The sequence below is a fragment of the Suricata suricatta genome, chromosome 2 (assembly GCF_006229205.1).
Source record: "Suricata suricatta isolate VVHF042 chromosome 2, meerkat_22Aug2017_6uvM2_HiC, whole genome shotgun sequence".
Taxonomy (NCBI): Eukaryota; Metazoa; Chordata; class Mammalia; order Carnivora; family Herpestidae; genus Suricata; species Suricata suricatta.
Genome location: NC_043701.1, coordinates 22,439,303 through 22,454,287, shown reverse-complemented (window position 1 = coordinate 22,454,287; position 14,985 = coordinate 22,439,303). Strand labels below are relative to the sequence as shown.

Sequence of the window (14,985 nt, the reverse complement as noted above, 5' to 3'; positions counted from 1 at the left end):
TAGTGGCACATCTTCTTTTGTACTTCTTCTTTTGAGAAATGTCTGTTCAGATCCTTTGCTCATTAACAAAAAGTTTTTATTATGTTTGTTTGTTTGTTTGTTTAGAGAGAGAGAGAAAGCATGCCAGAGAGGGGCAGAGAGAGAGAGGGAGAGAAAATCCCAAGCAGGCTTCGCATTGTCAGTACAGAGCCGAGTGGGGGGCTCAAATTCATACACTGTGAGATCATGACCTGAGCAGAAATCAACAGTTGGCATACTTAACTGATGAGCCACCCAGGCACCTCCTGCCGTTTGCTCATTTTTAAAACTGTGTTGTCTTTTAAGTATGGAGTTGTAAGTGTTCTTTATAAATTTTGGATACAAATCCCTTATCAGATAAGTTACAAGATTTGTAAATATTTTGTTCCATTTATTTATTTGTAAATAAATATCCCAATATATGGGTTGTCTTCATTTCCTTGGTGGGATCATTTGCAGCACAAATTTATTTTTTTCTTTGGTTGCTTGTGCTTTAGGCGTTATAGCTAAGAAACCATGAAACCATTGCCTAACCCTAGGTCACAAAGATTTATTCCTATGTTCTGCTAAGAGGTTTCTTTAATGTTTACGTATTTATTTTGAGAGAGAGAGAGAGAAGGAGAGAGCTCACGTGCACATGTCAGCAGGGGATGGACAGGGAGAGAGACAGAATCCAGAGCAAGCTTCACACTATTGGTGCAGAGCTTGATGAGGGGCTTGGTATCACAGACTGTGAGGTCATGACCTGAGCCGAAATCAAGAGTCAGATGCTTAATCAACTGAGCCAGCCAGGCGCTCCTGCTAAGAGTTTTATAGTTTTAGCTCTTACATTTGGTCAAGTTAAATTTCACATGTGGTGTGAGATAGGGGTCCAACTTCATTTCTTTTCATAAGGGTATCTCTTCTATTTTTAAGGTAACAAGAATGTGGTAACCAGAGAGCACTTGGACCGTATGAAGAATAGCTGCATCGTTTGTAACATGGGACATTCCAACACAGAGATTGACGTGGTAAGATTGAGTAACTCATTATTGGGGGCTTTTTTTCTCTCCTTCCCAAGAAACACAAACTGGAAGAAGAAAGGGAAGAGCCACCATCCATCCTAAACATGACTGTCCTAGCAGAGCTGTCCCTAGTGTGTTCACTTACTAGCCCTGTGGCCTGTACTTGTGGATACTATAGAGCTTTTTCATCTCAGTCATTTCAAATGATTATTTCCTTCCACTCCAGCTTGATACCTACTTACAGTGTGAGCCATTTTATCTATCACTTTGGTTCTCTAATTTGATTATATTTACCCTCAAATTATCCAATCCAACATAATACTTGGTCCCACTAAGTTGCCCAAGTAATAGTTAATAGAAGTGTTATTTATTTCTTTTCAGACTTACCAATGTATCTCTCAGTGTGACTTTCACTCTGGTTTTAAATTTTTCTGGCATTTTTCTGGCACAACTGTATTTCTTTCTGGGTAAATGGCTCAAGCAAAGCATGCTTTCATCTCCCCTGAGGGCTGCTCTGATTGAGCTGCAGCATTGCCAGGTAAGGATCAGTTGATATATGGAGAGCCTGTTGGATAATATCTATTTTAAATGATTTCTCTTTTTAACTTGTGCTCTGTTCTTCTGTTATTAAAAATAGCTGGAAATACTGAAGCCTATTTCTACCCTTAAGGTTTCTGAGTGGCATGGCTCCATTATCCTGTTTTATCCTGATATTTTTGCTCATAATGAGTCATTTCTTTTTTCAATGTTGAAATTTAAATATTGAATGGTTTTTTTAAGTTTCACGTATATGCCATACTCCCTTTTACTAAACAGCCAAAGATATTAATATTTCTAAAACTATCTAGCACATGATTGTCCTTTTCTGGATTAATCTGCTTATAGAGCCCCCAGACAGGAAAAGGCTTAAGGGAAATAGTCATGCTCTGAACTCTAAAAAGAATCTTCTGAGTAAGGGAAGAGGGAAGGAATTTTCTCTCCTAAAGCCTCAGGCACTTAAATGAAAACAATTCCAAATATAATCATATAATTTTTTACATTTTTATACTTAATTTTATTTCATTCTCTTGACAATCTACAAGGCATTATTCTTATCCTTGATTTTCACCTGGGAAACTAAGAAGTTAAGTCCATTGTTCAGTCATATACATTGATTCAAAAATCAAACTGGAGCACAAAATTCAGGTTTTTAAAAATTCTAGTCCAGTTTTTTGTTTTATTTTGTTTTGTTTTCCTGTGCATTGAACTATTACCTCCTCATGATTTCTAGGTTAACCTCAAATTGTGATGGTAATCCATCTTCTAAAGGCAACCTAGATGTAAGTAATCTCACAGGATAAAGGCCAGGAAACTCTACCTTCAATCATAAATATTTATTGTGATTACTATATGCCAGGTGCTATTCTAGATGCTTGGAGTCAGTGAACAAAACAGGCAAAGATTCTTGCCCGCAGAAAGCTCATTACATCTTAAAGGATAAAAAAGACAATAAATATAATAAGTAAAATTTATAGTATGTTAGAAGGCAAAAGCACATGGAAGAAAGAAAAAGTAGAGTACAGTAAGGGGAATCAAGAGTGCTAGGTTGTAATTTTAAAGAATGGGATCAAGGTATAAGCGTCATTAAAAAGATGATGTTTGAGCAGACCTGAAGGAATTAGCAAGGTGGACTTTTAGGTGAAGAACATTTTGAAAACAGCCAGAGCAAATGCCCTGAGGCAGGAGTGTGCCTAGTCTGTTTGAAGATCCACAGTGAGGCCAGTGTGGTTGAGATAAATGAGCGTAAGGCAGGGAAAAGAGGAAGATGAGGTCAGAGGGAATGGGCCGGATCTTATAGAGCCTCACAGGCCGTTGTAAGAACTCCTGAGTATATTCTGGGAGAGATAGGATGCCATTATAGGATTTGTAATCATCTAACTTCTAAAAAAAGGCTCATGCTGGCTGCTATGTTGATACTGGGCCTAGTTTTGCAGGTATTGCTAGGTTGCCTCCAACATCTGGCATGGACACTAGCCAAGGACCATGTCTCACTTCTCTTTGTGCTCTTCTTAGCAGAAGGTATATGACTAAACTAAATGGTCCAGAAAGGGACAGGCTCAGAAGGGCTTTGGAAAAGTTAAATTACTCAACCTTTGATGGTAGTGTCACAGGACATGTAAAATGAAATTTAAGGAAATAGCAAACTCATCTCATTGGAACCAAAATGTTCATTCACTATTTAATTTGTATTGAATAATAATGTATTGAATGATTGTTCTGCTCTGTGTTGAGTGTTTATTGGCTGGAGAAATAGTGAACAACATTGCTGCTCTCGTGGTACTTATATTCTAGTGTGGGGCACAGACAATAAACAGATAGTTTTGTCAGTGCCTAGTATGAAAGAAAAACAGCAGGGTGAGGACACTGAAGATGCTAGTTTAGTCAAGGTGATCAAGGAAGGTCTCCTTGAGGAGATAACATTGGAACAAAAACCTGAGTGAACGGAAGGAACAAGGCATCTGAGCATTCTATTCAGAGAGAATGGTGAGTAAAAAGACGCTGAATTAGAAACATGCTTGATGTATGAGGAACAGAAAAGAGGCCATGATGGCAAGAGCAGGATGGGCAAAGGGATGAGAACAAGAAGCAGCTGAAGGAGGGCAGTGGGTTATGTAGGCCTTTGTAGGCCACAATAAAAACTTCAGATTTTATTCTGGGTTTAGTGGAAGCCATTGGAAGCCATTCCAGCGGCACGTAGCTGGCTCAGTCAGTAGAGCATGTGAGTCTTGATTTTGGGGTTGTGAGTTCAAGCCCCATGTTGGATGTAAAGATTACTTAAAAAAAAAAAAAAGTAGCATTCCAATTAGAAAGGTTTGACCAGGTAACTGAAAAAATCTGACTTTTTTTAACAGATTATTCTGGCATGGGATAAAGAAAACACTTCTGGAGCTTGAGTAGTGATAGGAACAACAGAGGCTCTTTTAGTATTTCCAGTGATAGAGGGTGGTAGCTTGGATGCCATGGGTCAGCAATAAAGGTAATAGATTGTGAACATAGGACCAGTGGGATTTGCTGAATGCCTTGGATGCAGAGAGTGAAAAAAGAGAAGAATCTCTATGTTATCTCAGTGAAACTGCATAGGAGAATGATTCAGTAAATTTTTATCCAGATATTTTTAGCAATCAAACATGTAAAGGTGTTCTGTTTTGTTTTGTTTGTAAGAATGTATAGTTTTACCTAACCTTGACATGTTCACTGCTGCATTTCTAGGAAGGGATAGCTCATCACAAGAGTTGGTCATTTAGAAAACTGCATTTTTTCCTGTATATTAATGCTGTGAATACTTAGGGAACCTGTGATAGGATTGTGCTCTTAGCTGCCTTTTGGCCATGTCTTTCTTTCATATGTTTCGTTTTCTCTTGAAAACAGACCTGCTTACCCATATGCATCACATAGACGACCTTTATGATCATAAGCGTCACACTTCAAGTGGCTAAACTATGATGTACACGTGCTTTAAAAGTTTTTGCCAGCAAAAGAATTAGAACCTGAGTCTTGCTATTGACTCTGCACTTTGCTCAACTAGAACCACAGTTGTTTTCCTAAAAAAAAAAAATTTTTGATGTATACTATCCAAAATCATATAATACCAGTTTGTGCATGGTAATTTACAGCAAGATATACACTTTGTTGGGAACATAGTCTCTGTAAGGAACCTTTTTCCTGGTGGATTCCTTAGTGATTGTAAATCAACAGAAGACAATTTGATGCCTTACAAAACTGGGCTGGCCATAGGAAATCCTTCTCTCAAGAACTGTCACTGCCAGATAAACTTACTAGGTTATTGGAGCTGCCTGGGCAGTGTTAGAGATAATTTAACTTAGTGTCTCTTTGAACCCTGTTTTAAACTGACCCTCCGGTCTTTTTCCGGCACCACAGCCATTCCAGTGCTCCAGCACACTGCCTCAACAAAGCATCGATCATTTTATGATGTTCAGAAGAAGTGTCTCTTCCTTGATTCCACCGTATCCTAAGACAGGAGACTCCTTTTATCATGGTGTCTCCTCTTTACTGCCAATCACTAAGATTGCTTGTCCTCTGGAAAGTTATGAGTGTGAGACACAGAACCTAAAATACTTTAAAGTTCGAACATCTCAATAAAAAAATGCCAGTGTCACATATAAAATTCTGTTAGCTACTACCAAATTGCTCTTTCTGTTGAACCAAATTATGAAACTTAGCATCTCAAGACATTTTATATTTCCCACCTACCTACTAAAGGAATGGTCTGGATCATTAGTACAGTCCTGAATATACTGAAATATAATTATGTTTCTTTGCCACTAGATTGGTCATTAAAAGATGATACAGTCCCTGTCCATAAATAGCTCACAATCTAGTAGAGGGTCCACAGTCTTGTCTATAATAGTGTCTTTTACTACATTGCCTAGAATACAGAATATACTCAGCAAGTGAGTGTTGTATAACTAAAGTGTTTCTCTATTTGTCTAAAAAATACTGTTTGGCAGATCTTCTCAATTTTACCAACTGAGCCAAAGGTTGGTTTTAGAATATGGATTCCCTTTCTATTTTAGGAATGGCCTATTGGAAGAAGGAAGTTGTTGTCTTAAGTCTAAACCCTGTGACTGTCACTTATTTGATTGCTGCTGTTAATAAACTTAACATTTCTTCTTTTGTTCTCGGAATACATAATATACAGAAATGGAAGGAGGGTGAGCAGTTGGGAGCTTCACTGTACCATTAAGCATTTCTCTAGAGGCTACCTCACATTTGCACTTAGGTCACAACGCTTCTGTAACTTTAGGGCGAACCACCACCATTGAGAACGTGGAACCTGGGACATGAGGATGTGAAGGCAGAACCTCGGGCCCCGGCATGCTATGTTTAGGACATCCAGCCTTCTCTAACAAATCTCACTTAGCTCAATCCTCCTTTTTTCTGTTTCTCTTCAGCATTTATGTATTCAGTTTGCTTTGTATTAATTTGCACTTGTTTGCATGTTGCTTTATAAGTATTTTAGAGGCTTTTTCCTCCTCACACATGCATTGTTTTGTGTCCCCACCTAAAGTATGAGCTTTTTGAAGGCAGAAACCATGTCTTTGGTTTCTTTTGTATTTCCCATAGCACCTTTTACTGTGCTCAGCAGAGAGTGGGCGTACAGTATATGGTGTGGAATGACATCCTGAGTGATCCCTCCCTGGCTGGGCCTAAGATTAAATACCCTGAAACGGAACAGTCCTAACCAACCTGGGACAGGTATTCTCCATCTGGCATGCTGGTTGCTCCTTTCAACTTGCTACTTGAAATGGCTCCCTTCGCCATCTTCCATCCACAAAGTGGGACAAGTCATGGCCGACGAGGTACTTGCTGTATGTGTTCCAGGCGAGTCTGCGGACACCAGAGCTGACCTGGGAGCGAGTGAGATCCCAAGTTGACCACGTAATATGGCCTGATGGCAAGAGGATAGTATTGCTGGCAGAGGTAAGACTTAAGACTGGTAAGAGAAATTCAGCCCTGACAGGAGAGACTGCAATATCCAGGCCCCCTCCTCCACAGGTTCTCTCATTTTCAGCTCCTCTTGAGCACAAGCTTAACTCCTTTACCAATGGATTTTACATATGATTGTGAAATGTCTTTTCATTCAGCAATTAAGAAACTATTTTGGTTCCTTACTTTTCAGCAATTATCCTGTCTCTCTATGTCAATCTACAGGTTGAGTCAGATAATGACTATTATTGTGGAAGAATTAACACATAGAACCAATGCCACTTTGAGTGATGCTTACACAGAGATAATGTCATTTGCGGGATGGCTTAATCATTAAGCACAAAGCAGATATTCCTGACTGTACCTAAGACGGTTGTAGGCAAGCTCTAGGAAAGTCATGTCTTTGCAGATAGATTCCATGTTTTTGAGGGACAGTCCTTTGAGTTGAGCCAGATGTGCAGTAGGTACCCAGCTATGTATTTGTTGTGTGATTAATATTTCCCTGTCCTGACTTCTTTTGGCTCAGACTTATTCTTCCCTTTCATCCCACTTAGCCTTCCATGTCAGTGTTTTCTTTCTTGAAAGCTTCTCTTCCCTGGTCTTAGGTTCCTGAGAGCTATATTGATGCCCCCTGTTCCTACCTTGACAGTTTCTCTCCTTCAGAGAAAGATCCCAAAATAACAAGAATGATAATAATACTTTTCTTGAATTTTGATTTTCAGTAAGTTTTTCTTCCTTTTTTTAAATTAAACTGAGTATGAAAATGTAAAAGATACACCATCTTCACCTGGGGACCCTTAAATTTATGCTTGAGTATCCTTACTGTTCTCTTTCCCTTTTTTCACCTTATCTCGCCTTCTCATATACTTTAGGGCATCTGTAAAGGGACTGGATTACTTCTTCACACGAAAGGAGCTTGTACAGGGAAGGGATGAGCAGGTTGTTAAATATTCATTAATTGCTTTTATATCAGCCAGCTGTCTGGTGACTTATTTCCAGTTGCCCTGGAAGGTCCCATCTAGTAATTTTGCTGACAAAAGCAAGTAGCACAGTTATTTTTGGCTACTATGTTTGAGCAAAAAAATGTGGTCAAGCTTCTTAGGAAACAAAACAGGAAAGGATAGCTCTCTCCAATAGCCTCCAGCCCTGTGTTCTCTGAATCACCCACTAGAAATACCTTGAATTCAGGAGAACCAAACAGAGGAAGCAGCACAGAAATCATCAAAGCTTACTAAGTCCAAAGATACCTCCTCTCACAACCTGGAGAGGTTACCCCTGGACTTGACTACATCCTTGTGTATAATAGTCTTTCAAAGGCATGCCAGTACCCAAGAAGGAGGATATTCTGTTGCAGAAAGTAGAAAATTCAGGAAAAGCATACCCTTCCTTTGCATAAGCCTCAGTATCACATGACCATCTCTATTCCTTTGTACATTCATTTGTACACTTAAATGTCAACCAATTCATTTCTATTTCTTGAACCCCGCTTTTTGTCCAGCAGTGTTAGTTAGGAAGTATTTGGGAAATGTGCTCGTCCTTCACTCAAGGAGAGACTTTGTCCTAACTCATCTGTGTCTTAACCCTTGCTCTCCAGGGCCGTCTGCTGAACCTAAGCTGCTCCACAGTGCCTACATTTGTGCTCTCAATCACCGCTACTACTCAGGTAGGGCCTCCAGAGCGGGAAAGCAGGGGGCTGGAGAGGGTCATCAGGCCATCAGGGTTTCACTTGATGTGACACATCAGCATCCATCTCTCTGCTTTTCTAGGCTCTTGCCTTGATAGAGCTTTACAATGCTCCTGAGGGTCGCTATAAGCAGGATGTCTACCTGTTGCCCAAGAAAATGGGTAAGCGTGCACTCTTCCATCCTTATCCTTACCAGAGTAGTTCAGAGTTAGAGGCTAAATGAAGTTTGGGGCACTAAGTTTCTTATGGATGGGGAAAAAAAAAAGATATGTGTCTTATAAAGGAGGAGCTAGGATTCCTAGGTTCCATTCCTGGTTGATTTATCATCCACATAAGTTGTCCTAGTGAAATCATTACATTTTGCTCTGATTTGATTTGCCTACTTGTGAATTTTAAGGATTTTTTCTCTTGAAATATCTTATGCAAGAATCTCAAAGGAGAAAAAAATCTTCCCCTAAGAAAGAGGACTCATCTTCTACCTTGTGACATCTGACTTATTCCAGTTCTAGGCTGCTACATAGCCCCTTCCAGACTTTTCTCAGCCCAAGAAGACTTTTCATACTATATCTTCTACCTCTGACCTCATTGTCAAGGCCAAAGGAAAGACTGAATAGCCTCTGTTAAGACTAGTTAAATGGGTGTTTCATATAAGAGAAACATTAAACTCTTGAATTTTAAAGAACCTGCTTCAAGCACCTGAACTGATACAGTGTGTTATAAACTCCTGAGGCAGACACAGATCAGGGAATAAATCAGCTTTGTTTTGCTTTAGCACTAGATGCATAGTAACTGCTAGAAGTTGATGTAGTTTTCCTTTAATATATCCTTTGAAGGATATAAAAGAAATAGAACAGTCTATATTTTGGCTGAATATATAATGAAGTTAGGAAGACCAAACAAATACTTAGAAAAATGACATACAACTCTGAATAATATGTATTCAAGTAATAGAATGTAAACAGAACCCATAACTAAGGATACTAAAAGCAAAGAAAACAGTGTATTATCATTCTTAGACCTTCCTTTCCAGTTTCCTCAGTTGTTAGTTTTTCTGAGTAAACCAGTACAGAGTCTAAGGCAGAACTAAAGTTGCAGTTTCCCATTTTTTAGTCCCTTGCTATCCCATCCTTCTTTTGGACCCTAAGAATTTTTGCTTCTTTCATGTCTCCCTTACCTTTCCTGGGAGAAGGAAAGATTCAAGGATGAGTAAGCTGGTAAGAGAGAAGTGTTACGGGTTTGAAAAACACTGGGCTTGGAGCTCAAGCAACCACTCCTTAGAATTCTGGGCCAGTGAGCCAAAGCTGAGCATTTATCTTTCAGCTCTGAGAATTAGAAGGTGTCTTCCAACTTTTTAAGGCATAGCCTGGAGAGAACAGCCAAACAAGAGGTATGAATGTTTATATCAGGACTTCTCTGGTCTGTTCCAGATGAGTATGTGGCAAGCCTACACCTGCCCACCTTTGATGCCCACCTGACAGAGCTGACAGATGAACAGGCCAAGTATCTGGGACTCAACAAGAATGGGCCTTTCAAGCCTAATTACTACAGGTGCCTTGCCCCCCTCCCCCTCCCACCCCCAAACAGGGAAACCCAGGTAATAAAGAGCTTTCTGCACTGGAATTGGTCTTTACAACGTTTACTACATTTACGTGAACTCAGAAAATAAACCCACTCCCCCTCAGGACCACCCCCAAAGGACTCTTTGAGGCTTTCTCTAGACATTAAATAGTGTTCCTTTTTCTGAATTTGCCTTTCTCCATTTCATCTTCTTAATATTATTTTTACCTTTTTATGGAGAAATATTGGTCATTTTTATTGATGTGAAAAAGCACCACAAGTATTTACCCTCACCATCCATTCCAGAAAAGTCCCTGTCCCCCTGCTGTACCTTTAGGTGGGCTCTTGACATCCCAGCATCCTCACAAGCTGATAACATCACAGTCTCATCTTTCTTTCTCCCTCTAGGTATTAAGTTCCTGTAATTCAAGCCAGAAGAACTTTTAAGGAATAGAACTCCAAGTCTTTTCTCCACTCCTATACAGGAAAGAACTCAGCAAGCTGCTTCTCCAATCAGCTGCCCGCCGTGCTCACCCTATATGTTAGGTTATTTATTTATTAAAACCTAGAATCCTGTGCCTGTTGCCTTGGCCCAGAGTGTGGTTACTGCCCCGAGGGCTGTGAGAGCCACAAAGGACAGGCTGAGGAAGGAAAGAAATGGGGTAATCCTTCCCAGTGCATTTTTTGCATCATTCCCCTTTGACTTGGAATCCTCAGCAATGGTCATTTGTTTCTTGTCCAGGTTCAGGAGTTAGTCCAGGGACCCCAGACTCCTTGTTCCCTGGGGTTTTTAGAATAACTTTTCAGCAGCTGCCTTTCTCAGCTTTGGCCCTTCCCGAGGTTAGGCCTTTTGGAAGCTACCGAGTTAACATGGCCTGGGTTCCCAGCCTTGACCATCACAATCACTGCCTTCTTTATAAAATGACTTGGAAGGAAGGATTATATGTTATAGCTTTGTCAGGCTACACCAAGAATGTAGCTATGCCTATGCTTACTTGGAGTCTCCTTCCTTACCCAGGACTCCTTTCTTCCTTGAATAGTCATGTCTATTTTAACACTTTCTGGTTCCAAGAGGGATGTGCCTCCATTATTTCCTAGCAGCTCTGGTATTTGTCAGACATTTGTTTTGCCATCTTTCTAACCCAACTAACCTCTCCTCAGGAAGTGGGGGCTAGCCCCACTGGAGCCCATAGTTTTACTTGTCATTTAACTGGACAGTTTCCCAGGAAGTTCCCTCTAGACTGGCACTGTCTCAGAAAAGGAGAGAAACTCTGCTTCCTGAAATTTCCTCTTATTGCCTAAAACTGCCTTTGAAACTAAGCAAGGAAAGATGTACGTTCCAGTGGATTTGGGGGGTGTAGGGCTCTGGAAGCGGGACGGGTCACTCAGGCCCACAGCTTGACATTCTAAAGAAGCAGAACGTATTGATTTGTCTCCTGGGAAGGGCTCTGCAGCTAAACTGGCTAAGCTATACAGAGATGACACTGTGAACTGTGTCCAAACTAGTTTGACTAGTTTGAACCCCATCAGGCATTTCATTTCTTTGGCCATTGCCATTGATGAAACTGAGATCTGATATCTCTACGATTTAATCTGGTATTTCTTCTCTGCTGGGATATATTTTTATGTTCTTGCGTCTTCCGTCTTAAGATTCTATAATTCAGAGGTAGTTTCTTGAGTAATTCCAACATTACAAAAAACTAGTAATGCAAGCAGCCTGAAATTTTATGTCCCACATAAGAATTGGATACCTTTTGGAGACTGACCTGTCAGTTTCAAGGGTTTCACTGGGGCCAGACTTGTTCTAAGAGTTAAAGTCTGGAGTGGCCCTAGAAATCTTGAATGAAGTGAGTCCCTTTCCCCTCTGACAACCTTCTTTAACACTCTCATGTTTGTTTGTTTTCCCATTATTTTTTTCCTACCCTGGTCTGCCTCACAGTCTCAAGACCAAGGTGACTCAAGGAACCACCACCAGACCACCTAGGAGCACTATAACCTTCCCACTCTGATTCGTCTATCCTACCTCCACTTTGTTCAACTTCCCCTGGCCTTCACATACACTTTCAGAGCTAGTCTGGAAGTGACCTTCCTCTGGAGGTAGAGAGGTGGGCTTTGGATAAATGGCTGTTTCATTAAATAGTATACAGTCTCCGCCTAGAGAGTGTGGTTCCTCAGAGGCTTTATGTCTTAGCACATACCAGAAAAGTGTCATGTATATGGCTATATTGAGGAAGATTGTAAATGCTGAAAATTCTACTAGGCCACTCTGTTCTTCCTTTTGCCTACCCAGTTCTGAGTTTTGTATTAATTGCATCTCTGTTGTATTAGTTCATTGAATGCAGATCTTTGTAACTTATATCAAGGGCAGGTTCCATTAGGTAGATATCTGGACTCTAGCCTGTTACGTTCATAAGCCAAAAACCGTAACTTTCTGTCTCTCAGTAAAGCCTAGTTCTCTAGGGAGCAGTATTACTGTGTACTGATCCTGACCAAGCACACCCTGCCTTGTTATAGTGAAGAGACCCATCCCAAATAAAAATGGAGCCACCTTTGGGCCTCTAAGTTTGGTTGCCAGTGTTGCTGCCCATGGTGAGATCTTTGCATCTGAGTTTCAGATGACCTCCTTTCCTTTCTCACTGGGGACCCCATGTCATCAGCCGTTAAGAAGAAAGAGGCCCAGGCCTCCTGAGTATTTGGGTTCTACCTTAGTGTTGGAATTCGGTCATTATTCCCTTTACTTTTGGAATCAGAACAAATGTCTCTTCTTCCCTCAAGCTCTCACCTTAGATGCATCCTAAATATCTTGAAGCATAGGAAAGAAGACTAATTATCTGTTTGTATATGGCCCTGGCTGGTGGGGATACTTACCATTTTCTCTGCAATGAATTTCTGTTAGTTTTCAAGGTCTCTTTTGCCTTCTTAATGGAAATTCAGGGTTTTGTTTTGTTTTGTTTTGTTTTGTTTCTCATTAAAAAAGAAAAAAGGTATCTGGTCTACCTTCTATCTGCCCTCCTACCTCCTCAACCTACCCTCCCATATGAGCACGGCTCCCCATGGCCACATACTCCTGCAAAGCTTTTTTGCTGCTTGGCTTTTCTCTGAACAGATCTGAAATTGCTGCTCCTGTGGTTTTCTCAAAATTAACTTTGTCATGGTTTTAAAAAAAAGAAATCAAAATGCATTGTTGCATTAAGCTTTTTTAATAAAGGAAAATTATGGAAAGAAAATAGGCAACACCAGCAAATTATATGTAGAGAATAAACTAAACTATATATATATATATATAATATATATATTATATATATAATCACCTAGTTCTCATTGTCATCTTACTGAAAGGAAATAAAACCTCTAAGGATCACCATTTCTGAGAGGCTCTTGGAAATCTTTATGTCTAAGTGATTGTATTAGATCAGCAATAATGACTATGTAATCTCAAAAGATAAATAAAATATTCCTAAAATGGATTCTTATCTTGAGAGTATTGCTTGCTGTTGTGTACTAGGAATTCAAAGATCAGCAATGTTTCTTGGCAATAGGCTGGAGAACCTGCTGCAGGGCAAAGATGTGAAAAGTTGAAGTGGTTACCAATAGCATATTTGAATGGCCTTAGCCTTGGGACCCTTATTCCATGGTAGGCCATTCCACTAATATCTTCCCCCCAACCCGCCCCCTAGTTATGTGTGTAAAGAACCTGCTTTCCCAAACAAATAATCCAGTGAAGAAATGGACAGAAGACATGAACAGACACTTGTCCAAAGAGGACATCCAGATGGCCAACAGACACATGAAACGATGCTCAACGTCACTCATCATCAGGGAAATACAAGTCAAATCCACACTGAGATACCACCTCACGCCAGTCAGAGTGGCTAAAGTGAACAAATCAAGAGGCTATAGATGCTGGCGAGGGTGTGGAGAGATGGGCACCCTCCTACACTGTTGGTGGCAATGTAAACTGGTGCAGTCGCTCTGGAGAACAGTGTGGAGGTTCCTCAAAAAATTAATAATAGAACTACCCTACGACCCAGCAATAGTACTGCTAGGAATTTACGCAAGGGATTCAGAAGTGCTGACGCATAGGGGCACATGTACCCCAATGTTCATAGCGGCACTTTATACAATAGCCAAATCATGGAAAGAGCCTAAATGTCCATCATCTGATGAATGGATCAAGAAGATGTGGTATATATACAATGGAGTACTACATGGCAATGAGAAAGAATGAAATATGGCCATTTGTAGCAAAGTGAATGGACCTCGAGGGTGTCGTGCTAAGTGAAATAAGTCAGGCAGAGAAGGACAGATACCATATGTTTTCACTCATATGTGGAACAGGAGAAACTTACAGCAAACCATGGAGAAGGAGGAGGGGGAAAATAGTTAGGAAGAGGGAGGGAGGCAAACCATAAGAGACTCTTAAATACTGAGAACAAACTGAGGGTTGGTGGGGGTGGGGGAGAGGGGAAAATGGGTGAGGGTATGGAGGTGGACACTTGTTGGGATGAGCGCTGGGTGTTATATGGAAACCAGCTGGACAATAAACTATAAAAGAAAAAAGAGCCTGCTTTCTCAGAACCATCACACTGGGGAATTGAAAAGTATAGAGAAACTAAAGTGTGGTTCTAGGTCCCCCAAGCCCGCTGTGTGCTGCCCTTAGCTGGACAGCACAAGAAGCCAGCACCCATGGTTTGGAATTAAAGGGTCCTGACACCCAGAACTTGACTACATCCAACCAAAGAGAAGAAATAAATTAATCTGACAGACATTTGTTTCCAAGTCAGCTTTTGCCTGACTAAATCAGAAACTAAAAGGTGAATCCAACTGCCTCTTCTTCCTCAACTACCAGTAGAGTGGCCATTTCTGAGCAGCTTTCTAACAGCCACCTCTCTTAGTTGACAAACAAAACTAGTTCTTCCTGTATGTAAGATGTTTTCTTCCCTCTTAGGACCTTCTGCTACTTTGATTTCTGTTCACCTAAACTAAGGGCTAAAGCAGTCCAGGCAGTTGGTAATGGCTCAAAGCTTGTGCCACTCCAGTTGAGGAGAAGGAGAATGCAGTGGCTAGCAAGGAAACCTATGAGCCAGCTGGCAGGTGTCACCCCCCCCCCCCCCCCGACAGCAGGGCTTGGTTCCTCTTCTGTGAAAGATGGGAGCTTGGGTGCCTGGGTCTTAGTTTCAGACTCATAGGGTAAGCCCTGACGATGCACTGCTGTGCGATTTCTCTAGCTTGTGG

The 14,985-nt window shown here is 40.7% G+C and overlaps 1 protein-coding gene across 4 annotated transcripts in view; it reads left to right on the top strand.

Moving 5' to 3' along the window:
* AHCYL2 (adenosylhomocysteinase like 2) overlaps positions 1–13,217 on the top strand; it is a 168,496-nt gene extending 155,279 nt beyond the window's left edge. For all 4 annotated transcript variants that reach the window (XM_029923693.1, XM_029923692.1, XM_029923707.1 and 1 more), the window contains exons 12-17: positions 934–1,028; positions 6,405–6,503; positions 8,104–8,172; positions 8,276–8,354; positions 9,621–9,741; positions 10,159–13,217. In XM_029923693.1, coding sequence (XP_029779553.1) covers positions 934–1,028; positions 6,405–6,503; positions 8,104–8,172; positions 8,276–8,354; positions 9,621–9,741; positions 10,159–10,165 — 470 coding nt within the window. In that variant the 3' untranslated portion in view covers positions 10,166–13,217. The remainder of the gene's footprint in view (positions 1–933; positions 1,029–6,404; positions 6,504–8,103; positions 8,173–8,275; positions 8,355–9,620; positions 9,742–10,158) is intronic.
* Positions 13,218–14,985: the final 1,768 nt, after the last annotated feature.